The sequence below is a fragment of the Lemur catta genome, chromosome 20 (assembly GCF_020740605.2).
Source record: "Lemur catta isolate mLemCat1 chromosome 20, mLemCat1.pri, whole genome shotgun sequence".
NCBI lineage: Eukaryota > Metazoa > Chordata > Mammalia > Primates > Lemuridae > Lemur > Lemur catta.
Genome location: NC_059147.1, coordinates 27,257,051 through 27,283,489, shown reverse-complemented (window position 1 = coordinate 27,283,489; position 26,439 = coordinate 27,257,051). Strand labels below are relative to the sequence as shown.

The 26,439-nt window shown below is 33.0% G+C and overlaps 1 protein-coding gene across 1 annotated transcript in view; it reads right to left on the bottom strand.

Moving 5' to 3' along the window:
- CDH8 (cadherin 8) overlaps positions 1 to 26,439 on the bottom strand; it is a 333,702-nt gene that overhangs the window by 73,472 nt on the left and 233,791 nt on the right. Inside the window, exon 9 of the mRNA XM_045534039.1 lies at positions 1,937 to 2,058. Coding sequence (XP_045389995.1) covers positions 1,937 to 2,058 — 122 coding nt within the window. The remainder of the gene's footprint in view (positions 1 to 1,936; positions 2,059 to 26,439) is intronic.

Below are 26,439 nucleotides of genomic sequence, written 5' to 3'. Positions count from 1 at the left end.
TAACAAATATGCCTAAACTGATTCATTAGGCAATAAGATGGTGCAGGAGACACACACACACACCCAATACAAGCATTTCTTTACAGAATGAGTCATACATTGTGATTTGCAAAAGTCATAAAACAAAGGATCAACTTCTTTATTTTGATTTTTCATAGGAATTTTGAGGAAACAATGCATTATTTTTCTGAAGATAAGAACTGCTGAGAAATCATTAAAACCTTGGAAACAGTCAAAATCCACAGGGTAAACCTACAGATTCCTAGAGATCCAAGAAGCATACTTGTCAATATCACAAGTGGAGCCAATGTTGAGTTTCTGAAGTATCAATCTCATTGACTCCCTGAACTTGTGCGATGAGTTCTGCATGAGCAATGGAGCTGTATTTAAATGCTAAAGTATTTTACAGATTCTGTGTGATTGAAAAAGTCTAGCTTGTAAGTCTGTGATTGGCTATACTATCTCAGCAATTACCTGGTCCACACAACAACCATATCCTTGAAACTGCCATATTTTGATCAAACTCTCTGCCAACTCAATCCACCAACTTACCTAAATGATATTCACTGATATATGTGCATACACACATATACACGCATACTTGCACACAATACACACCCTTCTCAAAGGATCACAAATGAAGATGCTCAAAAGATATGACTGATAGAGGGCATTTCCACATGGTGAAATTAAGAAACTTTTAAGCTAATGTTAGAATACTGTAAAAATAAGTGTATCACTGCTATAGCTGAAAGTTTTGATGGGAACATAATGTCTAGATGTTTTATTATTAGAATTTGAGTGTGTGTGTGTTATTTTGGTAGATGGAAACAATGTTAATCCTCCGATATGTGAGAGTAATCTGTGGGGAAATGCCCACTGTGTTTTGAGAGGGTAACACATTGATCTTTTGTAATAAATAAAAGCATAGAACTACAGTGCTCTTCCTTTCTTTAGGGGAAAAAAAAATCTGACTCTTGTCAGGTAAGCTGCTTGGCAAATAGTAAGTTTAATTCCTAACACCCACATGAGGCACAAGAATAGTTGGATTAACAACTCCAGTGTCATACTGTCAGCTGCTGTTTATTTAAATTAAAATGTCACCATCCAGAAATAAATTAGGAAGTTAAAAATGATAAATTTCTTAAACATACAGTACTTTGGTACCTTGTTAAAATGAATCTATTACATTTGTGTTTTTGTAGAACTTTACATAGGCTATTTCCATTTTGACATTCAGAGTATAGCAATTTTTGTTTTTGTTCTTCTTACTTAACTCTCTTCCTCCTTTTTTCTGCTCCTTTTTTCCCTCCTTCCCTCCCTCCCTGCCTCTCCTCCTCTCTCATTCTTCTTTCTTTCTTTTTCTGTCTTCATTGCCCCTATCATGCTATATGAGGCATATAAAAAAATTCTACTAATACATATGTCTCAAACACGTCGTTCATCTTATGTTTAGCTAAATATATCTACATTTTTACAGATTTCAATATTCATCTCCTACAACTTTCTATAAATCATTGGTTTAATCGGGTTCTACTACTATTTGTTATTCATATGTTTGATATGAAACAAGCATCAACCTTTTTGTGAGCTTTTGCCCTGTCTCCTGTTATTCGAAGGTTAAAATTCAGGCCCCACTACTCTGAGACATCCCCTACTATCATCCACATCCTGAGATATTTTAAGACAGTAATTTGGCGCTGGGTTCATGGCACAGCAGGCTGTTCCACTTTAGGAGCCAATTTGGTCATAAGCAGGAAGAGAAATAACAGATGAGGAAGAAAGAATATTCCCTCTCTGTTCCCATTTGGATGTGTTTCTTGCCTGAGATTTTGCAGGTCATAAATGATGCAAATGCACACTATAATGCAGGTTAATCAAATAGGAGACAGTGGTATACAAACATATTCAGCATTAACAACATGGAGATATTTACTTGGCCGGGTTTTCCATTTTCACATAAAAATGCCTCATATTCGGATGCGAATTCAGGGGCGTTGTCATTGACATCCAGCACTTTAATAGCAACAGGTACTCGTGATATCTGACTGTGGTTCCCTATGGGAAGGAAAAAATAACATCAGCATTGAGGGTATTTCATTGTAACGTGCAACTCAACTTTCTCTTTGGAAGCATGTGTGTCTGTTCTCACCAACATGGTGATCATAGAGTCTGACCACTCAATAAAGAAAATAGCAAGTGCTTGACTGCTTAAAAAAAAAAGCATAAATAAATAATTATTCCAAACACAATTTGCTGGAGCTAGACCATATCTGAGTAAACTAAAAGAGGTTTTCTTGATGAGCAAGCTTTATTTTATTGACAAAATTCATTATTTCAAAGAAAAAATGTATGCAACAAAGATCTGTTTCTTTGCTTATCTTGGGTAGAACACAACCCATTTTAAGCTATTACTTGTTTGGTTATATAGAAGAAACAAACATCAAAAACCCAGCAAAAGGCCAAAACCAAATCACTTGTTGAGAAGGGGTCCTTAACAGTGATAAAAGAGATAAGATTAGAGATGAGGAATCATATTTTTTATAAATTTTATTTTTTCATTAGAAATTGACCTTGGGATATTTTTGGATAAGATGATCCCAAGTCATTTTAATAAAGATTTTCATCAATGTAAATAGATAATAATCTTCTCATCTTTCCAGGTCAATTCCAACAGCAGAGAACTCAATATGTAATCCTTAATCCTTAAATCTTTAAATATAAAAAATTACACATACACACACACACACACACACACACACAGTTTGGGCCCATTAATACACTGTTGACTTGAGCCATGTTATGATTTTTCACTTGTAATAAATGCAATACAGTTTGATTTTGACTGTACCTGTAATAATCTTTTGATCTGTTGTAAATTATACAGAATGCATTGGAAATGGCCAATTATTTATTTGTGTTTCTGTGGCACTGAATATTTATAAGCAAGCCAAGAGGAGAAAAATGTTTGGCTTTTGAATATGAACAAACAGACTTGCATTTGATATATCAAACTCCTGTTTTTGACAACTGATTACATTCAGACCCCTAAAACCTTCAAATACTATTTTTCTGTTATTTTTAAATATAAAAGTACTCTTAAAGCACACACCAAATAATCATAGATGTGCTATAAATTTACAGTTGGGTAGTCCTGCTGGCTATGTTATAATATTAGAATTTAGTTAACTACCAAGGCTACTCTCCAATATTCTCTCTCTCTTTTTTTTTAATTTTTTTTATTTGATTGAGATTGAGTCTCACTCTGTTGCCTGGGCTAGAGTGCCATGGCATCAGCCTAGGTCACAGCAACCTCAAACTCCTGGGCTCAAGCAATCCTCCTGCCTCAGCCTCCCAAGTAGCTGGGACTACTACCCACCTGGCTTTTTTTTTTTTTCTATTTTTAATTGCCTTGCTAATTTTTTCTATTTTTAGTACAGATGAGGTCTTGCTCTTGCTCAGGCTGGTCTCAAACTCCTGGCCTCCAGGGATCCTTCCTCCTCAGATTCCTAGAGTGCTAGGATTACAGGCGTCAGCCACGGAGCCCCACCAACTTTCCAATATGCTAATATGGTTAACTACAAATGGCTGCATACTATTCCGTGGAATTCCTAGCACTTCCATAATTGAACATAACCTCACTTCCCCAGAATCAAGGAGATGCCCTCAAATGTCTCGCTTGACATACTCATTTTTCTTTACTATTTTATATCTAATCAATTGATTTATTCTTTATTCAGAGAGGAAGCATGCCCCTCACTAGTTTTGACGGAAGGGAAAGTCTAAAGGAAAGTATCACACATTAAGATAAGGAGCTTACATTTTATGCTTTATCTACTCAACAAAACTCTACAATGGTTATGGTATGATTACCTCCTTAGAGAGTTACAAATCTTTTCTAGTCTGACTAGGAACTGAATGGCAGTTCCTGGAGAGTAAAAAGGAATATAGTGTTTGCGCGAAACAAACTTTGCAGCCCCAGCTTGGCTTTCTACAACTTAGCCAATCCTGAGCAAGTTATTTAGCCTCATTTTATCCCTGAGTAAACTGAAACTCAAGACCTTAACATTTTGTGCAATTATTATAAATACTATATGAGAAAAAATTTGAAGTGATCCCATAATATTGGGCACCTACCCAAGGGCATTCTAGCCTTTGTGTTTTGTCATTGTCAATATCAACAATATCATGTATATTGAGTGTTTACTATACATAGTCCAAAATTTCTCACATAATCATATCTTACTCAATCCACAGAAAAAAGCTATGAAGTAGGTAACGAAATCCCCATATATTAGATGTGGAAGCTAACATTGAAAGAATTGTATGTCATTACCGAGATTACTCAGTTAAGCATTAATTTTGAAATGCAGTTTTGACATTCGAAATGTAAGCCATTTTCATATTATAATAGTGATAAAGTAAAAAATAAGTACATATTTGTGTGTGTGTGGGGGGTGTACATGTAACTAGTCACTACCATCTCCTCAAGAATATCTATATGTTTGTCATAAATATATTTCTCAAGGCTGACCAATATTTGAAGTTTGAGTGCAAACCTCAAATACCAGGCTGGATATATCTAAGGAGCCGTATTTGCATTAATCTTATCAGAATTGCACTCATAATCTGCAACTGTCTCTAAGAAACTGTACAATTTAACTTCTAAAACTTTGCCCATGGTACTCTTTCACCCAAAAAGAGTCCCTTTAATTGATTAACTTTCCTTTGTATTTCAATTCTAAGAACTGACAGTTATTAATTTATCTCTATAGCAGTCATTCTTTCTATTCCACATCCTAGAACAATAATTCCTGTGTGTGTAAATAATTAAAGGAAACTTCTATTAGATACTTTTGTCTTTAATCTCTCCAGCTATTCAATTAACAAATAGCCAAGGATCAACATAGACTTAATAAACTACATGTACAGAGTAAACACTGAATAATAGTTACATAGTCTTAGAAAGCTAAAAGTACAAAAAAAAAAAAATACTATCATACTCCTTAAACACTATTTTGCTCCTGTTGAAGTAAAGAACATGCTAATCTCATTCATTCAGATTCACTGACAATGGGTGATTGGCCCAAGTCTACGAACTATGACATTTTTGTTTTCCCTCTTTTGCATGCTGCATGCACCAATACACATAACCCACAGACTGCAGGGCAAACATATATATACAGATTTACTTCTGACTATTTTGATAAAAAAAAAAAAAATATATATATATATATATATACATATATGTGCCAAAGTCCACATTCTTATTTTTCCTGTCTTCTCTTTTCTTGTCACCATAGTTTCAATAAATTGCAATTATCTTGTAAATCTAAATGACGAAGGAGGTGGTAAAACTTAAGCATATAAAATGGAAAAGCTCCATGAACTTCTTCTTGGGGGCAATTTTAAACATTAATGTATCTCTTTTCACATACAGTATGAGAAAAGGTGGTATTTATTCCTGGGGTTCAGAGCCAAAATTCCTATTTTTTCAGGTATAATGTGGGATGAGGGAGCTATTACTTAACACTGTTGGAAAACCATGAATGACAGAGAATGTTCTTCCAATTATCATATTTTATTTCATTTTTTCCAGTATCTATACACATTATTCATTTTACTATAATAGTCAATGGACATTTTATAAATGATTTTATTTTCTTTAGTTTGTGTGGTTTTTTCTTTTGCTGTTGTTTTTTAGTTTTTAGTTCAGCAGAAAACTCAGAATGAAATTTGGAACTCACCTCTCATAGAGTAAAGAATCTAATGGTACACATTTTATATTTTATGTTTACCCGAGATTCAAATAATTTTTTACATATAACAATTGCCCAAACTTACTAAATTAATATCTTCTCATTTGATTGCATTGTATGTATTTCTAAATGTTTCCTTTTAATTTAGTATTTTAAAGTCTTGTTCCTAAAAAAAATTAAAAGAAAATGTAAACAGTTTATTTGGCTTTGAAAAGCTAATAGAGTATGTCCAGATAGCTAGATTTTCTGTACCCTTGGTGGTCATGTAAACATATAGGGCTGTTAAACCTAACTAAAAATAATTTAACTCCTCTCTTTACATATAGCTACTAAAGTGAGGTATCACTTAGAAAAAAGCTCCAAAGCTATGATTCAGAGATTTTGCCTGGGAATCAGGGAGAAAAATTAGGCCTTAAAACAGAGAGCACTGAATCTCTAATTAAAGAACTGACTTCAAATACAAAGGAATGTGAAGTTCAAGCCTAAGAGCAATTTCAAAACATGAAGGGTTGCTATGAAAGGCAAATGGGAGAAGATTGGTAGATTTGGTAAACACATTGGAGATGTGGGCTACACTACAGGCTGGCTAGTTGGCAGAGGGAATTGAGGAAAGAGTAAGCTGAAAGGAGCCCTCTAGAGGTAATAACAAATCTCAAATGTTTACCTAGGGAACTGCCCCTTCAAAGGAACCAAAATTTGAATGGATTATTCTGTGTGCAAATTGTGCCCTAGGGCATTATTGAATACAATAGAGCAATCAGCTAGCAATTAGTTAAGCTTACCAGCTGGATGTGGTCAGCGACAGGGCAAAGAGTTCCCTGGCAAAAACACCGTTTTGTCAGGTGTTGTGGAAATACCCAAGACTGTACCTCCTGGGGACAAAGACCAGAAGCTTTACACTGCTAGGGGAAATAGATTTTAATAAAATAACCCAGCAAGTCACAAACAAATAAGCAAATAAACCAAAGCCCAAAGAGAGAATCAATAACTACATTGTGTTGTCTAAGATGCCTAGTTTCTAACAAAAAAGTTATGACATGAAAATAAACAAACAAGAAAGTAGGGCAAGACAAAAAGCAGACAAAAGAAATTGCATGTGAGAGTGCTGCATGTCAGATATAATAAAGAGTTCAAAACAGCCATTTTATGTTCAATGAATTAAAGGAAGTCATAACTAAAGTAAAGGAAAGTATAATGACAATATCACATTACATAGAGAATAGCACTAAAAAGACAGTAATTATTTAAATAAAAAGAGAAGCAAATGGAAATTCTGCAGTTCTAAGGTACCAAAACTGAAATGAAAAATTCACTATAGAGGCTCAAGAGTAGATGTGAATTGGCAGAAGAAAGACTTAGTAAACTTGAAGACAGATCAATAGAGATTATGCAAACTAAAGACCAGAGACAAAACAAAGAAGAAAGCAAGCAAGCAAGCAAGGAAGGAAGGAAGAAAGAAAGGAATGTAGAAAAATGAGCAGAGCCTCCTAGAAACATGAAACACCTTTAAATGCTCTGGCATATACAAAATTGGAATGATAGAAGGAGAGGAGAGAGAGAATAGAGAAGAAAAAATATTTGAACAAATAATGCCTGAAAACTTCCTAAACTTATTGAAAAACACTAGCTTATATATCCAAAAACTCCTCCAACAAACTGAGTAGGATAAACATAAAGAAATCCACAGACACACCATATTAAAAATGCTGAAAACCAAAAACGAGAACAGTTTGAAGGCAAGAAGAGGGAACTAAAGCAAAGCAAAACAAACAAACAAACAAACAAACAAACTTATTCCCACGGAACCTCAGTAAGACTAGCAGCTGACTTCTCATCAGAAATGATGGAGGCTGAAAGAGAATGAGAAGGCATATTCAAAGTGCTCAAAGAAAAACACTGGCAATCAAAATTCTTGCATCCAGCAAAACTATCTTTCAATAATTAAGGTGAAATAAATCATTCCCAGATAAATAAAAACTAAGAAAATTTGTTACTAGCAGAACCCCTCTTACAGGAAATAATAAAGAAATTCTTTGGTTGAAAAATAAGGGATCCCATACATTAATTCAAATCCACATAAGAATGGGAAATAGTAAAGGTAATTATGCATTTATAAGAGACTATATAAATACGTATTTCTTTTCCTATCTTCCTTTATCTATTTTAAAAGCAAATGTACAAAACTTTGTCTAATGTATCTTTGTATCCACCTATATTGTTGGGTTTGTGACATATAAAAATGTAATATATTTGCTAATAACAGCAAAAAGGAGTGCAAAATTATATTTGGATAAGGAAATGACTTCAGGTGTAACTCAAAACTGCAGAAGCAATAAAGAGAATAGAAAGATAAATAAGGAGGTTAATATAATAAAAGCTATGAATATATACTTCTTTTTTATCTTGGATTCTTTAAAAGACACATTATATAAAGTAACAATCATTACAATATAATTTAGGGTTTGTAACATTTATAAATGGAATATATATATCAGTGATATCACAAAAAGGGGGGAAGCTATAGAGCTATATAAGAGTAATATTGTTAATTATCTTTAACTAATTAAATTGTTAGCTTTATTATCTACTCTGTGCCCCTATCTTGATTATTTAATATGTACAGTGATGTATGAACACTCTTCCATGTGCTGTAAATATAAGGAAAAGCAAACAGAGATAAGGACTCTGCTCTTTTGTAACTTATTATACAGTAGCAGAGAATCATTAAATAGGGTTGAATTATATATAATATTAAGGTGAGAGACATGAAGAAAGGGATATTGTTTTAGTGCAGCACATGACAGAGAGAGCCAAATGAACTTGGAAGATTTAAAGAAGGTGCACCTGGAATGGCTGAAGTTGGAGCTGAGTTTGGTGAGCTGGAAAGTATTCCTTTTATAGAAAATATGGGGACCTTAATGACTCTGACTCATCAACCTTGCTGGGGGTGGGGGCAGAAGAATGTCTTCAGGACTTGCGAGAATGCTAGAATGAGCCTGGGTTTTAAACTCTAGCGACAGACTTGTTTTTCACTTTTGTTTGCCTCCGGCTCCCCTTCTATCTTCCAGAGTGCGTGTTGTCTGAGCAGTTCTTTCCAGACTGGCCTATGCCATGGCTGTGCCTACTTTGTGAAAAGCAAGTACTCCCACTTCTTGAAAACCACCCTTCTTCCAAAGACCACCTTTTCTAAAAGGTGTTTGTTAATTAGAGCCGGCACTAATCATTGTCTCCTTCCCTTTCTCCCTCTCATGTTTCTATTAAACATCAAAAAAGTTAAGTTGCATAGTGAATGCTATTATCTATCTGGTAAATGTGACTTATTTTCGTCCTTTCAGCTACAGTTAAAATATATTCCAAGACAAAAAATAGCTTTTTTTCCTTCTTCTTGTATTAGTTTTCTAGGGCTGCCGTAACTATAGCTTCATGGCTTTATCTTCTCTTCTACTTCTTATAAGAACAATTGTTACTGGATTTAGGGCCCACCCAAGTAATTTAGGATGATCCCATCTCAAGATCTTTAACTTAGTTACATCTGCAAAGACCCTTTTTCCAAATGTGATATTGACAGAGTTTGGACCTCGACGTATCTTTTTTTTGGGGGGCCATCATTCAATCCACTAAATTTCCTCTTCCTTAAAGCTAGGACATTTGTAATCAGCTAGAGTAATACTGTCACAAACATGCCCTTGTCCTAGAAAACAAAGATATGTAAAAGTAATTTATTTATACATATGTCTTTTAATTCATTCTTCAAAATATCATAAGATACAACTTCAAGAAGGTTAAGTAAACCATAACTCTTTCCTGAAAATTTTGATAAAACTCTTTTGTCATTAATTCATTTATTCTTTCATCATTCTTGTATTTACTTATCTAATAAATATTTACAAGTGTGTTTCCAGTTACTAAGACAAATTTCCTATAATGAAGTAATCCATAGTACTTTGGAAGGTAGTACATTATAATGTTTTGTTGGTATCTTCTTCTATCCTACAAATTATTCATTAACGTAGTATTGTAGAAGAATATAGAAAGGAGAAACACTTTTCTGTAGTCACAGGAATGATTTAAAATAGGAGATGATCTTTTAATTTGCCTTAAATAATTAGTAAAAGTACTCCAGATACAGAAAAGGTGAACGGCCCTTTCAGATAGAGTCAATATCATATTTAAAAAAAAAAAAAAACAGAGGCCCAGAGAACATGCCATCAACAAAAAATTAATAGCTCTAATGTTAGGGATATGGAGAGATAAGGCCAGCGGTGAGGTTGGGAGAGAAAATTGGGGCCAAATCAGAAACAGTTTTGTTTTATATGCTAATGAGTATGAGATATATTATGTGATCACCGGAGAGCCACTGAAATATTTATGCATCAGATTTATGATTTTAAAAATTAGCATAAAGCAGATTGGAAGAGAAGTTATCTCTTGTTTTGTTTTTCTCTATGTAAATGAATGTTTACAATAGGTATATGAATTCCCCAGAAATTTTACTCTGAGTATTCCTTGAAACTGCTAAAACAAGAGGAAACACAATAAAACAATATAAAGCAAATAAAAAATACTGTCCTATATCCCCAAAACATCCCACAAATATGTTATGTTTATCTGTTTTAGATGAACACACATGATTGAAATTACAACTTACCATAATTTTCAATACAAGTGTCATATTTAAATACTAAAGATTCACTTTTATCTAAATTAATGAAATGATAGTAGTTCAAATTTTGAAGATATTATAGAGCAATAAAATTAATTAGATAAGCTTCTAAGGAAATTATTCATGTCCTTTGTGACTGGCCCCAAAATGTTTGCCTTTCATCTGATACACAAATATTAAATATAAAGATATTATAATTAGAAACTTGATTAGCATTCATTAAAGATTAATTTTCTAAACACCAGAGATGCGGACAAAGTGGTCTGGAAGGAAAAGCTCATTTCAATTGGCCACAAAAGTCAGGCTGTTTTCACATATGATGGAAGAAAAGGCTGAAATGGTACCTACTATAAACAGCTTCTTGACTTCTGCCATTTGAGTAGTAGTGACTTCCTGTCACCTCTCTGTCACATAGCCTCATGAATTGCCCATTAATTTTGCCCTTTTATAATCAAAGGTAATGGAATACTGCCAAGTCTAAGTTACTTGGGAATTTGCTTCTAACTGGTTTCCATGAGCTGCTGTTTTTGCAGGCATCGATTGAAATAAACAGACTTGCCTTTTCAGACTGTAAGAGAGAATAATGATTTGACAAATTTAGATCTACTGATGGGGCTCAATAAATAATTCTCAAGCTTTCTACGAGTAGAAGGGTGAAAGCTATGAGCAGTAAATTACAGCCAATGGGGGAATGCAAAATAACAGAATTTATAATTGAATAGGGGACGAGAGGAACAGTGGAAATTTATAAAATAAGAAGATGTGAACTGACTATATGATAGAAAAAAAAGAGCAACTTAGGAAGTTTGAAATAAAACTAATGGGAATTTGAAAAAAGAAGTTGGAAAATAATTTCAGCAGTGGGTTTAAATTCTCTAGCGACTAAAGATAAAACTTTTTGAGAAACTTTTTGCCTGTATATTGTATGGTAAGTTCTAAATCATTAGTGATGACTTACCAATCCATCCATTATTAGATAGCTCAGGAACAAGTTAGAATATAATTAAGCAATAGACACCAGCAGGGGTATTTGGACAGGTTTTTCTGCTTATTGAACTATTTTTATATATTGCCCTTTCTCTATCACAGAAACTGCATTGACACAGTCATTTGACACCTCCAAATATCTATCAGGAAATTTCTGCCCTCTGTTGTACATAGAGGTAGCAGTTCACCACCAGAATTTTGATAAATTTTGATTATAGGCTTGTGAAACTTCCAGCAAGCCAGAGAGAATGAAGAGGAGTCACTTTGCTTCACTCCTTGAAATCTCAGTCATATCTACAGAGTAGTTTAGAATTAAATTAGAACTTTAATCAAATTGGGGCTTTAGGATCTAATGAACAAAGCTTATAAGTTATAGCTTTTCTATTAACCAAGAAGTAGCTCTCTCAAGAGACGGAAAAAATGCTTTCTCTCCTGAGAAAGTTGTGGGCTTAAACATATTTCAAAATGCCTTACACTCCTTGGAGAAAATGACTATTAAATGACAACTTTGGTTCAAGCCCTCACTGACCCCTACCTGTTTTCCCTGACTGCTAAAAAGCATGTTATCTGGCTCCACCATTTTCAAATGCTCTCTAAATGGGGAGGAAATATGTAGGTCTCTTTCTTATCATGTTCATCTTAAGTGAACCTGGAAACAGTGGAGTCTCATATAATCACCTAGAAAGTCCTTCACTCCAGCTTTTTCCTACATATCTATAATGAACCCTCAGGATCCTTTCTCCAGCTCACAGGAGTTGAGATCTTTAAAACTAAGGTAGATACATTTAGGATTGTAAAATTTTGATCCTATGGGGAAAAGATTTAGAGCCACTGCAGTAAGAGCTGACTTTATGAACCTCTTAGATACTTTATACTTCTGAAATGTAAAACTTTAACAATCACATTCTTAATAAAAGTAACATGAGTGACAGCTTATAAATGAAAAACTATCATTTTTCATTTAATATGTGTTCTATAATATTACCTACATTTAATTCTTTAACTATGCTTACAAATTTGTTTTCCTCTGTCATCTATACTGTACATCTAAATTTCATCTTTGTTTTGTTTTTTGTTATGTGAATACGTGTGTGTGCATACATGCCTTTTATTTGTTTATTTGTTTTATTTTGTTTTGGTCTGCCTCTCCATTCCATTGTGTATTGCTTTTGCTGAATCTGTGACTTAAAAATATTGACTACTTCCTTTCACAGCCTTAAATACATATTTATACCCTACTTACACATATCTCTTTTCTCTACAGTGCAACATGTAAGGAAATAAAATTGTATAGTGTGTTTATCATTCCTGTGTTCCCTTTAGTGACCTAAGTCTTCTTTGCAAAACTCTCTAATTCTACACTCCCAACTAAATTGCATTATGCTTCTATTACTAAATCCTCAGCGTTTTTTTTTTCCCTAACTATTGCAAATAGGATTGATTCAAAATTATTTGAACTAAATTTCTTTAGGTTACTTTACAATGTGATTCTATTTAAATCCCTTATATATTAGCACCTTAAGGAAACTCCCAGTTTCAGAGAGATTAATGTGCAGACATATCTAACGCCCAGATTAAATGCTCTTTAATACCAATTTACAACAACTGTGCCCCCGATGCATACATACATAAGTATATGCACACACAAGCAACACACATACTTTATTAGGGAAGAAAGCTAATACTGTAAACTCTCTAGCATTTATTGTGTGGTCCGTTATATACTGTCCAGGAGGTTTGTTGGATTACTGTGAAGACTTATTTTTTTCCAAATGGGAACATGATTTCAGGGTATGTAAGATTGAAATCAATCTATATGAGTTACATAACATAGTTTGTAATACAGAAGTACCAATTCTTGAATATCCAATGAACCCAAGAAGAGTATGGATCTTATCAGTTTGCCCCATTTACCCAAAGCCAGGAGGTGGTAATGCCAAAATATGAATCCGGGGCAGTCTGACCAACAAGTAAACAAACAAACAGAAACAAACAAAACTAATCACTCCTCACAGGCTCTCTTTAGTATGGCATTTGTAAAACGTACTCTTAAAGTATTGTAATATTTTTAGTATCAATCACTTCCCACCCAATGCACAGCCATGGTTAACAACATCAAAGGAAAAGTCTGATGATTCCATTTTCATGGAATTTTCTATAAGTGCCTTCACCTTTAGAGATGTAATAGTTATATATTTCTTAATTCCTGGGTGACCGTCTTAAATGTTTTGTGTGGGGTCAACATTTGTAATTAAAGTAAGCCATGAGAACAAAAAAGCATGTAAATCTTAAGGATTTATTACAGTGCATCTTCCCAAAATGAACACACCCACGTAACCACCTCCTAGATCACGATATCCGACATATCCAGCATCGCAGAGGATTTTCATTTACCCCTCCCAAGTCATTATGCCCCTCAGATAAGCTCTACTTGATTTCTTAACACCTTGAGATAACCTGTACTTGGTTTCTCAACGCCAAGGTAACTTTCTTCTGAACTTTATAAAAATCGAATTCATATGACACATACACTTTTGTATCTGGCTACTTTAGCTCCATATATTTAAATCATTCATATGATTGTATGTAGCAGTACTTTATGCTTTTCCCTTTTTTAGAAAATAATTCCGTTGTATGAATATACCACAATTGATTTATTCTCTTATTGGTGGACATCTGGGTTGTTTCAATTTTGTGCTATTTTGAATTGTGCTATTACAAATATTTTGCATATGTCTTTTGGTGCACAAATATATGAATTTCTGCATAATGCATATTTAGGGATAGAGTGTAAGACTGTAGACTATGCATATATTCAGCTTTAGTGTTTTTTCCAAATATTTTTCTAATGTGGATATACCAATTGACGCTCTGACCAGCAATGTATAGAAGGTCAAGGTGCTGCCCATCTTCAACCACACTTGATAAAACAAATAATTTATTATTCAGTTTTTATTTTAGCCATTGTAGCATGTTGGAGTTGTATTTTAGTTAGAACTTAATTTGCAATGTCCTGATGATTTGATGCTGAGAGCCTGTTCTTATGCTTACTGTCCACTGAGGCATCTTCTTTTGTGAAATACTTGTTCAAGTTTTTGCCACTTTTAATTAGACTATGTTTTTTTTTTTTTTTTTTTTTTTTGAGACAGAGTCTTGCCCTCTTGCCCAGGCTAGAGTGAGTGCCGTGGCGTCAGCCTAGCTCACAGCAACCTCAAACTCCTGGGCTTAAGTAATCCTACTGCCTCAGCCTCCCGAGTAGCTGGGACTACAGGCATGCGCCACCATGCCCGGCTAATTTTTTTTTTGTATATATATTTTTAGTTGTCCAGATAATTTTTATTTCTATTTTTAGTAGAGACGGGGTCTCGCTCAGGCTGGTCTCGAACTCCTGACCTCGAGCGATCCACCCGCCTCGGCCTCCCAGAGTGCTAGGATTACAGGCGTGAGCCACCGCGCCCGGCCAGACTATGTTTTTTTTACTGATATACATATTGTATTTTACAGTAGATATATATATATATATGCTAAAGAAACTTCTCTCACCCTATGACTTAGTTTTTTACTCTCTTAATAGTGTCTTTTGATGAGCATAAATTCTTAATTTAATAAAGCTGGGTTCATCAGTCTGTGCTCTTATTAATTTTAGTGATTTTTGCATATTATTAGTTAATTATATTCCTAGCCCAGAATTCCAAAATTCCATGTTAAGTTTTAGAAAGTCTATTATTTTATTTTTCACCTTTACATCTTTGATCTATGTGAAGATTATTTATGTTGATGGTCTGAGATAGAGGCCAAAGTTCACTTTTTTCTACTCATGGGTATCCAACTTTACAATCAACATTATTACAAGGTCCCTCCATGGTACCTTGTCATAAATCAGTTGAGCACTTTTGTGCAAGGTTATTTCTCAAGTTTTCTGTTCCATTGGTCTATTTTTCAATCTTTATAGTCCTACAACCCTCTTTTAAGAACTCTATCTTTACAATAGACTTTCATATGATATTATAAGACCAATAATTTTGTTTTGTAAATATTTTATTATTTTTTGCCCTTAAAATTTCCATACACATTTTAGTATCATTTGTCACATTATACACACACATACACATGCAAGAGCTGTTAAAATTGATTGATACTACTTAGAATCTACAGATAAATTTAAAAAGAATTGACATTTTACACTTGAATCTTTCAGGTCATAAATTTTGTATAACACTTCATTTATTTATATCTTCTTTAATTTCTTTCCCCAATAGTTTTTTGTTCAGATGTTTGCATTAGATTTTGTTACTCTGTATTTGAAGTTATTTACTACTTTATTTTATATATTTTATTAATATTTTCTGAGCATTGCTAGAAAGTAAAACTATAATAATTTTATAACTAAAAACCATCCAAACTTTACTTATTACTTATAATCATTTAACTACAGATTTGTTTTCATTTTTTTATACTCAGTCATGTTGTCTATGAATAATGACAACTGTATTTCTCCCTTTCCAATTTTTATACCTTTATTTCTTCCTTGTACCTGTTGTACTGGCTAAAATCTTTAGCACAATTGAATAAAAGTAGCAACAGTAGACAACTTTATCTCAATTCCAATCTCAGGGAGAAAGACTGCAATATTTTTCCATTAGGTCTGATATTTGCTATGTTTTTTTTTTTTTTTAAACTATCTTTTGTCCAGTTAAGTACCCTTATATTTCTAGTGTGCACAGAAAATTTTATCTTGAAGAAAAGATGTGTATATAACTTTCTCTTCATCTATAGAGATGAATCACTTTTTCTCTTTTTTCTTCTCTTGCTATTTTAATTTGAATTAATAGAATTTCAAATTAATACATTTATCATCTGTTCCTGTATTCCTTGAGTGTAATTGTTTTTATATGTTAGTGATTTTATTTTGCTGGTATGTTATGAAGGATTTTGTACATGAGAAGTAATATTCTTGTCAGGTTTTAGCACCAAGATTACACTGACCTCATGATACTAGACGGAAAATACTCCCTCTTTTACTTTTCTTTGTTAACACGTTTGTATCGGTGAATTCATTTAAGCATGAGGATTTGTGTTAAAAGTTGGTAATTACGGATTCAATTTATTCAACAGAAAAAGTGATATACATATGCTAATCTTTTATAATTTGTGCCAATTTGCAAAACCTGTGTTTTTAAACTTATTAGTCTATGTCATAATACATTTGAAAAATTATTGGCATAAATACTACAATCGGTTATGTTTATACCAAATATGTTCATATTTATGCCAATAACTTAAGCTGGAATAATTGTTCCAATTATATTTTTAGTATCTATAGAAATTGTAATAATTCCTCATTCTTCATTTCTGATATTGGTGACATATACCTTTTTTATTTTTTTCTCTCATGGTTTTATCAACTTTATCTTTGTGAATAAGTCATTTTTGGCTTTGTTGCATTTCACTATTATACATTTGTTTTTAATTTCATTATTTTCTACTGTATATTTATTTTAACCTTTCTGTTACTTTTTTAAATTTTAATTTTCTGTTCACTTTCAGCCTCTTTGAAGTGGATGCTGAGATAATTGATTTTCAGTGCTTCTTTTTTTCTAATACACACATTTAAGGCCAATTTCCCTCTAGACATTGTGTTAGCTGCATCCCATGTGTTTTGACATGTCATTATTTTGCTATCATTCATTTTTTAAGTGTGTTAATTTCTTTTGGGATTTTAGTCTGTTTTACATGGGTTATTTAGAAGTATATAGTTTAATGTCCAATACAGGATATTTATTTTATTACTACATTTTTTAACTTACTTCCACTGTGTAAGAAGGTATACTCTGCATGCGTTAAGACTTGCTTTATGGCCCAGTTTTAGGCCATTTTGGGTAAATGTTTCAAGTGTGTTTGACAAGAATGATTTTTCTGTAACTTTTTGGTACAGTATATTATATATTTCAATTAAACTTATTAATCATGATATTCAAATGTCCTCTATCTTTAGTAATTTTTTTTTTTGTCTGTAGTTCTGTTAGAGAGTTATGGGTTAAAATCTCCATCCACAATGGTTGATTTGTCTATTGCTCCTTTGATTCTGCCAATTTTTACATTATATACTTGAAAAATACATTATTAGGTGCCTATGAATTTAATAGAATTTTTAGATCTCTTTGTCGAATTTAATCATTTATCATTATGAAAGTTTTCACCTTATTTTTGGAAATATTTCCTTTACCTTAGTCTACACCTGAACTAATTTCCTTTGGTTTGAATTTGCAGACAGATCTTGTTTCAATCCTTTCAGTCTTTATTTATGCTTATATTAAAGCTTTATCTATGATAAGAAATGGGACTTTCATACTGTTTGCTTCTTTAGTCTAGTCTGACAATTTATGTCTATGAAATGCAGTATGCAGTTAATTTATGTTTAATATGATTGCTTATATACCAGGGCGTAAATTTATTTTTGGATTGAAAAAAAAATTATTAGTTCTTTCTCATTTTCCTTCCTTTCTAAATTTTTTGTTAATTAGTTTTAATTATTCCATTTCCCCCTTTATTCAAATAATTATACAGTCTTGAATTCATGTTATCTTATGATACCCCTAAATAATATTTATATATATATGTGTCCTTCACTTATTAGCATATATCTAAAAGTATTCTTTCAAATATTTTGTATATAAAGCAAGAATGTTTCTGCATTAATTGTATATGAAAATTTATATTATACTCTTCCTGTTTCTCTGTTATTGTTGGTATATATTTTAATTTTACATCTAATTTACACATGTAAGCCATTCTAATTATATTAAGTAGTATATATCCTTTTTTATTTTCCCATATATTAATATTTTTGGTTTTCTTTTTCCCTACATTATTACATTGCTACATAGGCTAAATTTCCTTTTGTCTGAAGAACATTTTTCTAAAATTATTTTTCATGGAAAACTGCTGGTGATACATGATTTTATAAAGTATTTTTTTCTGAAAGAAAATAACTTTATTTAAAGGTTTATGTAAAAGCTTTTTTGATATAATATTCTGGTTTGGCAGTTATTTTCCTTGTGTCCTTTAAAAATGCCATTTTTTCCCTCTGACTTTCATAATTTCTATGATAAAATCAGCTGTCTGTCTTAGAATACTTAATATTTTTCTTTTTTATGGCTGATTTTAATATTCTCATTGTCTTTATTTTTCAGCAATAGTATATGATGTGCCCTGGTGTGGTTTTCTTGTTATTTGTTCTACTTAGGGTTTGCTGAGCTACTTAAATCCACATCTTGATATTCTCTGTTAGATTTGCAATTTGTGACCATTATTTCTTCAAATATTGCTTCTTCCTTGGCTTTGGTCTTCTCTTTCTGGAATAATAGTTACAAATATTTTAGACCTTTTCTGTATAAGCTCTGTTAAGACAGGTGCTCATATTTGTATATTTTTACTCTCTGTGATTCTTCCTGAATTTATTTTTTCTCCCTCTTTTTCTTTTTTTCTATTCTAAATATGGTTTGCTAATCCATATTTATGCTGGATCTCATCTTTTGTTTAAATTGAATTATTAATTTTGCTCATTGAATTTTTTTGTAGCTTTAGACTTTTTAAATTATTTTTGTAGGTTCCAGATACATCTCATCTGTGATTTATTTACTTGAACATATTAACCATGTTTATTCTTAATCTGATAATTTGAATAACTGAATCACCTGAATTTTTTATATTACCTGTTTTCTATTGTTGGTGGCTTGGTTCCCTTTCGTGGCATGCCAGATTATATTTTACTGAATTTTGAACATTAGATGTTCAAATTAGAACATGAAGGATGTTATCTCTCCTTAGACAAGATTTGATTTTCTTGTTTCTTTTCATGTGATTTTCAATGTTTAGATAGATCTCCTTAATATTTGCAAGGCTGGATTTCAGAACTTATGAGGGTTAATTTAATTTCTGGTTTTCCCTTACTTCTGGGGCCCATCCTTTCTGTTAAACTGCTGCAATATTTATTTAGCTTCTTAGCCCATGCTCTCTGATAGGCTTAGATCTTCTTACTTCTGCATATTTTAAAATTTGGTAAATGCATCAAGTGTAAAAAAACGCCCATAACGTCTTGATCTCTTCTCTTCAATTATCTTTTCACTGTGATCCTGGCCTCTCAATTTCTAGATACCTTGATAAGCCTGAACTCAGACTTTTGTCTCTACAGTCCCATGAGATCCTCATAAACTACAGGTCACTGATTTCCATTTGGTCTCTATGCCCTGGGAGTTGAATCAGTTAAAGTTCTGAAAAGAATAAGCAGTGCTAGATTTAGGAGTCACCTCAATTTGTTTCCTTTCTCTGTGGTATTTTGGCTCCTTAGGTACTGGCTACCTTCAAATTGTGTTTTTCTCTCCTAACTTTATGGTTCTCACTGGGAGAGTTTGTCTGATACAAGCTACCATCATAGATATAAGGGAAAGAACTGATTTTTTTTTCTCTACATTATGATATAATATGTTCATTATTTTCCAAAGATAATTAAACTGTAAATCACTCTGTACCTGTTAAGCAATGGACAAAATATTACTTTAAAACAACTCTAAATCCTCTGCAAGTTGAAGGGACACTATGGTCAGTGCCTAACAGCATGCAGGGATGGTAATTAAGATTGTGTTATCTTTAGTTAATGCTCTGACTGCAAAGTCAGACCAATCTCTTGAGACTGCTTTCCTTGGTATATGTTTTGGCCACAGTGAATTCTGCATTTACTGTGACAATGAACCAAGATATACGCACCATAGTGAGTTAAATAAACAAAGACATAATTCAAGGTAAATGACTAGCAGCGCTGGTTGAAATGATTGCAGTGCAGTCCACTACCTCAGTGTCAAGTACATGACAATAAAATAGATGGCATTGATTTACTCCTCTAGATGTTCATATTAAATGGCTTGAACATATGTGAATGCAAAAATAGATACACATAGTTACATTTACACATTACTACTTCCTCCAACTGCATTTGTATCTACAACATCATCTGTTCATCTATGTATATCAGAAAGGTAACTAGAGACAGAATATTATAATATGTATTCTTGTAATAAGATTTTGAAAGATACATTGGGTAAAATATGCAAATCGGTAAATAACAGGATACATTGTTTTTGTTTTTTAATGTATTTGTGGAGGTAATGCAGAGGGCCTGTGTATAACAACATTATCCTTCTCAGAATGTTTGTAAGCCTTTTCTTTAAAGTCATACCTAAAAATGATGTGCTAGCTGCACACTTTTAAGGGAAGGTTAATAAACTAATCTTGGATCTAGTAAATCTATTGTGGAAATTTGCAATGTACAGCAACAGAGACGCTGACAGGAACACAAAACATCAAGCTTATTTCAAAACGATATGAGAAAATGAGAGTACTTAGGCCAATATTGGAGTCTTCAATATTATTAACAAAATAATTCCAAATAATGTCAAAACGGAAAAACCGCCACAAGTTTATTTTTTCTCCGAATTACAGAGGATGGGAAAAATCCCTGAATGGTATCAGAAATACCTTAATTTCTAAAAAATCAAAGTCAAAAATGAAAAGTAATATTTTCCTAATACACAGCAAAAATATAAAAATTAAAAAAAAAGATGCAGGAGAAATGCACTGCAAGTAAAAATCCTAAGTTCTATTATTGTTGGCATCTGCTTTTTTGCTGTTGCAAATAATCCAGTTGTTTGTGGTGGTCTTCTTGACGTGTCCTGGCATGATTGAGGCAGATATTTGAACAAAATTATTTGGGTAAAAAAAAAAAAATCACTTCATTTAATTCTGCATGTTGGCACATTTCTCTCAGAACATTAATCAGTTTGATGTAGATTTTCTCTGTCAAGGTACTGGAACGAATCAGTGGAGAATGAACCCCTTTGGTAGACTTCTTCCTCAGCTGCACTAAGCAATATAAAAATTGGTATGCTCAGGGTCCAAGTTCTATGCTTTCTTTATATAAGTCTTAGTGCAATCAAACTAACAGTGAGGTCCTATTTGCAAACTGAAACCTTGCTCCATGAATAAGCCATGCCTGCCGCATCAGAATGTCAAGATCATCATCATCACCACTTTGCAAGACTATGTGATATTTACTGAACACTTACTCTTGGGCACCATGCTTTTATTCCCCTCTAACAATCTTATGGAGAAAGTGGCATAATTATTCTCTCATAAACATTTAATATATAACTGTAATTTTAAAAGTACCTTTTCTAACCTCTATTCATTCACAGATATTAACTACACCTGCTGGGTGCCAGATACTCTTAAAGGCAATGGAGGTACCAAATGGAAAAACAAACAAATGACCAAATCAACCAAATACATATTCTATTATATTCATACATAAATGAGGGGGTTGACACTAAGGTAAAAATGAAACTTATGAGCAAAAATAAAACCAGGTAAAATAAAACAGAGGAACGTTGGAAGGGGCTACTCCTTCTAAGTAAGTGAAATTTCCCCACCCACTTCCTCTGTCTCATGCTTACAAACAATATGTGCTGGAAATATCGAGTTATAGCCGTGCTGACTTCCTTTCTCTAATTTTTTCTTCCAACAACCAATTTTTTTACTTTCTCTACTTAATTCTGACAATATGACTCTGAACATTCATCCCCAATATGGAAATAAAATGACACCTACTCTTTTTTCTTAGTGATTGCTGAGAAAATTTATTTACCCTTAGCAGCAAGACTGTTGGCAACCAATGGTGATCAGAGTAATGGCTTCAAAAGGTCACATATGCCCTCAAATAGTTATGCTAACTGATGCTTTGGGAAGGGTATAGGCTCTTTGTAAAGAAAACCATTATTTTATTTTTAATTCTCTCTTATGGAGGAAACAAATAAGCTTATTGAATACTGGCCATTCAAGCCAGAGCTTATAATATTTAGGGAAAGTGAAACAGCAAATTCACTTCATTTTTTCTTAAGTTCTTGTGGGTTTCAGAACATTTGGTAAAATTTGACTCAATGGGTCTAGTTTGGAACGCAGAAACTTTTAACAGAAAAAAACAAAATAGGGACCCCAGAGATTTGATCAGGATCAAAATAATAAGAACCATAGTGGTAAAATTCCCTTCGTTTAAGAATCTTCCTCTATCTCTGTCTATAACATGAACCTTGTGAGGGTTTGGAAGACAGCATTAATGCTTGCTGTATCTATATACATTCTTTGTTAAGTTTTGCTTCCAGAAAGGAAGAATCTATTCCAGCATCCCCCCTAGCAGTAGAAATTTGACTTTTATTGGACCGGTAAGCAAGTATTAGGTTTGAAAAAATCCCACTTATGATTAATAGAATGTAAATTCCAGCTTGAGAGGAATTTTTAATCTCTTTTGTTCAAGGCTGCATTGAGCATATTGTTCACAGGTATATTCAGAACAGTACCTGATACCCTAAAGTCAAGATAATACCTATTTTGAGGGTTACTGAGAGGCTCGAATGAAATCATACATAAAAGCACCAAGCAAATTGCAGAGTGTTAAAAGAGTTAGATCTTGTTTATTGTCCCTTGTTGGATTTTGCTCTAAACTTTCAAGTTACCTTTTTCCTGACTTAACTAACTCCGAGATCCTGACACCTCAGTGTCTAATTCTAAAAACATTCTTTTCTTCTAAGCTATTATTTCAGGAAACTTAGACAATGTCATGTGAACAATTTTTTTTTAAGGAACTTCATATTTTACTGGGCGGAAGGAGAGAAAATAAAACTTGAGGCGCATTTTGGCTCACACACTAAGGAAGTGATATTTAATACAGCTGTTCAAGGGGAAAACTAATTAGTCTCCCAACGGCATAAGTTCCCAACCCCTGCAAATATGTAACCACAGGGTAACACCATGGTTGAAGCAAGTGGAGTACCAAACAGTAGATGTGGGGTCGGGATAAGTATATTCTCTAGCCATTAAATTAAAAGGAACTTTGCTTTTAATTCTGACTCATGTTTTAACTAACAAATTTATATTGGGGAAGTTGTATCTCAGGGTTGACTCAGTCAAACTAAATTAGGAATTGTTATAATAATTTTCCATATCATGGTTCCTACATTGAAATTACAGGTCATGCCTTCATGACACTACAAATTACTGTTTTTCCTATAAGCAGGTTGACTCTGTTTTATTATACATCCTTTCAAGATTTTCCACCACCAAATTATTAGTCTTTGACTGGTGGTGATGTTGCCCCCAGAATTCTCTACCAAAAATAAAACCCTCAAATAAAAATGCAATCAATGAGTTCCAGTGTGTGGTTTCTCATCCCAACATCCATATTTATTTCTAATTAACTGCATGAGAGCGATTCAGAATTTTATAATTCCAAATGTTGCCTATCCAGGTGATATTTTCATAACCATATGAGAATAAAAAAGGTTCCATAGCTTTTAATTTCTTTCACATAAACCTTCATTATAATTTATTCTCAGGAAATTGTTGGAACTAAAAAGAATTAATTGCCTAATGTATTAAGGCAATTAAACAAATCATTTCATCATATGAATAACAATGAGTGTAGTTTCAGAGTAACATAGAACATAAAGGCAAGGGAAGGGAAGGAAAGAAAGAAGATAATAATGGTAGATTTTCAGTTACTGTTTCTTCTATGTTAGTGCCCAACTTACATATGGCAAAATAAAGGCAAAGAAACTATCTCACTTCACTGAAGTTAAACAATTCATAAATACTGATGCAGAACAGTGTTTGGAATTCATGTATGCCTGATTCCAAAGCACATCTAATTTCTTATAGTTATACAGTATTTGTCTTAAATTTTAGCTTGATATAGACACTACAAAAGTGGAGTTGCACAGCCATACGCTACTAGAGAGAATTTACTTTTAGCATTAACTCTAGGGTAAAATAATTTAGCACAAACACTCTTCCATCTTCTTCATCAAAAAAAAAAAAAACCAGTTTAAGAGGTTTTTAAAGATTGGCTTAAAGGAAACAAGACACATCTTAAGATAAAAAAACTGTCCAATTATATTTTTGAGCCATCTTCATATGCTAAAACACTCAAATGGGCAGAATGTATTTAACATGATGAAAAAGAAGATTAAAAAGTTGGTTTATAGGGTAGCTGCATAAAAACAGTGTGGTGGGAACAACTCTGGACTAAAATGCAGGGTCAGCATAAGATTCATAACATGCTTTTCAACTAACTATTTGTGGGTAGCAGGAAACATATTTCCTCTCTCTGTGCTTTACACTCTATTTTTTGAAAACTGAAAGGTAATAATATTACATTGTGTTATGGTGAACTTTCTAGTTCAAATATTTGAAGACATCTATGAAAACTAAGCGTGTTATTGTATTATCACTTAATTATCCAGTGTAATTATGTATCACCAAACGATCTTCAAGCCAAATGATAAACATTGATAATCTCGTCCTGGTTTACCTCTTCTCCCTACATACATCCGTTCAATAAATTGATGTTTCATTTGAGAAATAGTACTGGGGCTTATTACTTCCAGACAATCTTCTTGATATGGGGGAGATATCAGTTTATGGAAAGAGTTTATGAACAATGAACACGATGATAAGCAAATTATATGGTATGCCAGAAACGATTAAGTGCTAATTAAAACAAATAAAGCAGGGTAAGGAGGATATGGTATTGGTGAAGATTAAGGTATTTGAGCAAAGACTTCAAAATGAAGGAGTTAGCCCTGACTATAGCAAAACAATCCATATTCCAGGCAGAGGAAATAGCTATTGCAAAGACCCTCAAAGGAGAGCTTGACTAATGTCTGGAAGTAGTCAATCACAGATTTTGGATAATTCACAAAATTATTTTCTTAAGCATAGCAATAGACTTGCACATGGTACAGACAGCATGCAAAGAGGATAAAACAGCATCCTTTTCTTGATTACTGAATTGAGATAATGTAAGACAAAACTACTCTAGGTTTTAACAAAGAATTAGGCTTGGGCTATTAACTTTAAAGGATACAAACAACTGCTCTTCTAGTAGGATAGTTTATTTCCTTAGGAAATTCCTCTCGATACATCCCCACCCTCAGAATATTTGCAAGCATTCTGTACTATTTTTTCCCCATATCTTGACAGTCTGATATATATTTCCCTTTCTGAATAATATTAAGCATATTACAAGCAAGTGATTAAAAACCATGTAATGATATGCAAAAATAGCCATTAGGATTATTTATTCATTCAGTGAATATTTGCCCATCATTTATAATGTGATACTGTGCCTGCTAGGAGCTATAAGGATTCTAGAAAAGTGTGAGATACTTTTTCTGCCCTTGATGGCATTAGGCTACAGAGGGAACAAAAGGCACATACACAAATAACTATAATTATGAATTAGATCATACTGCCTTCTCTGAACTCCCATAGAGTTGTAGCAACATATACAGCTTCCAAAAGGAGATGACATTTGATCTGGACCTTGAAGGAGAAGTAGTATTTGGGAGTGCAAAGATATGACAAGATATTCAAGACACAAAAAAAAATTGCCATGAGCAAAGTTCCAGAGGTAAGGCACTGCACACCACATGTGAGCCACATGCAATGAACAACACTATTTGGACAAGATAGTGTAGATACAAGACATTATTCATTTTGGATAGGGAAAAAAAAAAATCACAGTATTTTATTCCAAAACATTGTCTTCAAGTTTAAAAGCAAAGTCATACATATCATTGATACTTGATATTTCTAACCCATGTTAAGTATTCTAAAGATATAATAGTTGTTTAAATTATTTTATTCATAAAGGGGCCTTTACAAAATTTGTCCATGTACATTATAAAAATGATAACTAAGACATTGCAAGTTCAGATTTCATACATTAAAAATAGCTTGGATTTCTAAATTATAATCAGGAAATAAGTATTACACTTTATGCTTCAAATCCAGCTAGTGGAGCCAAAACATCTAACATGTCAGAAAGAGAGTTTGTAAGATACGTACTTATTTGAGGGGGGGTAGAAAATGTAATAATGGCAAATAATGATGAAAACAGCAGCTTTCCTGTGTTTCTCATCT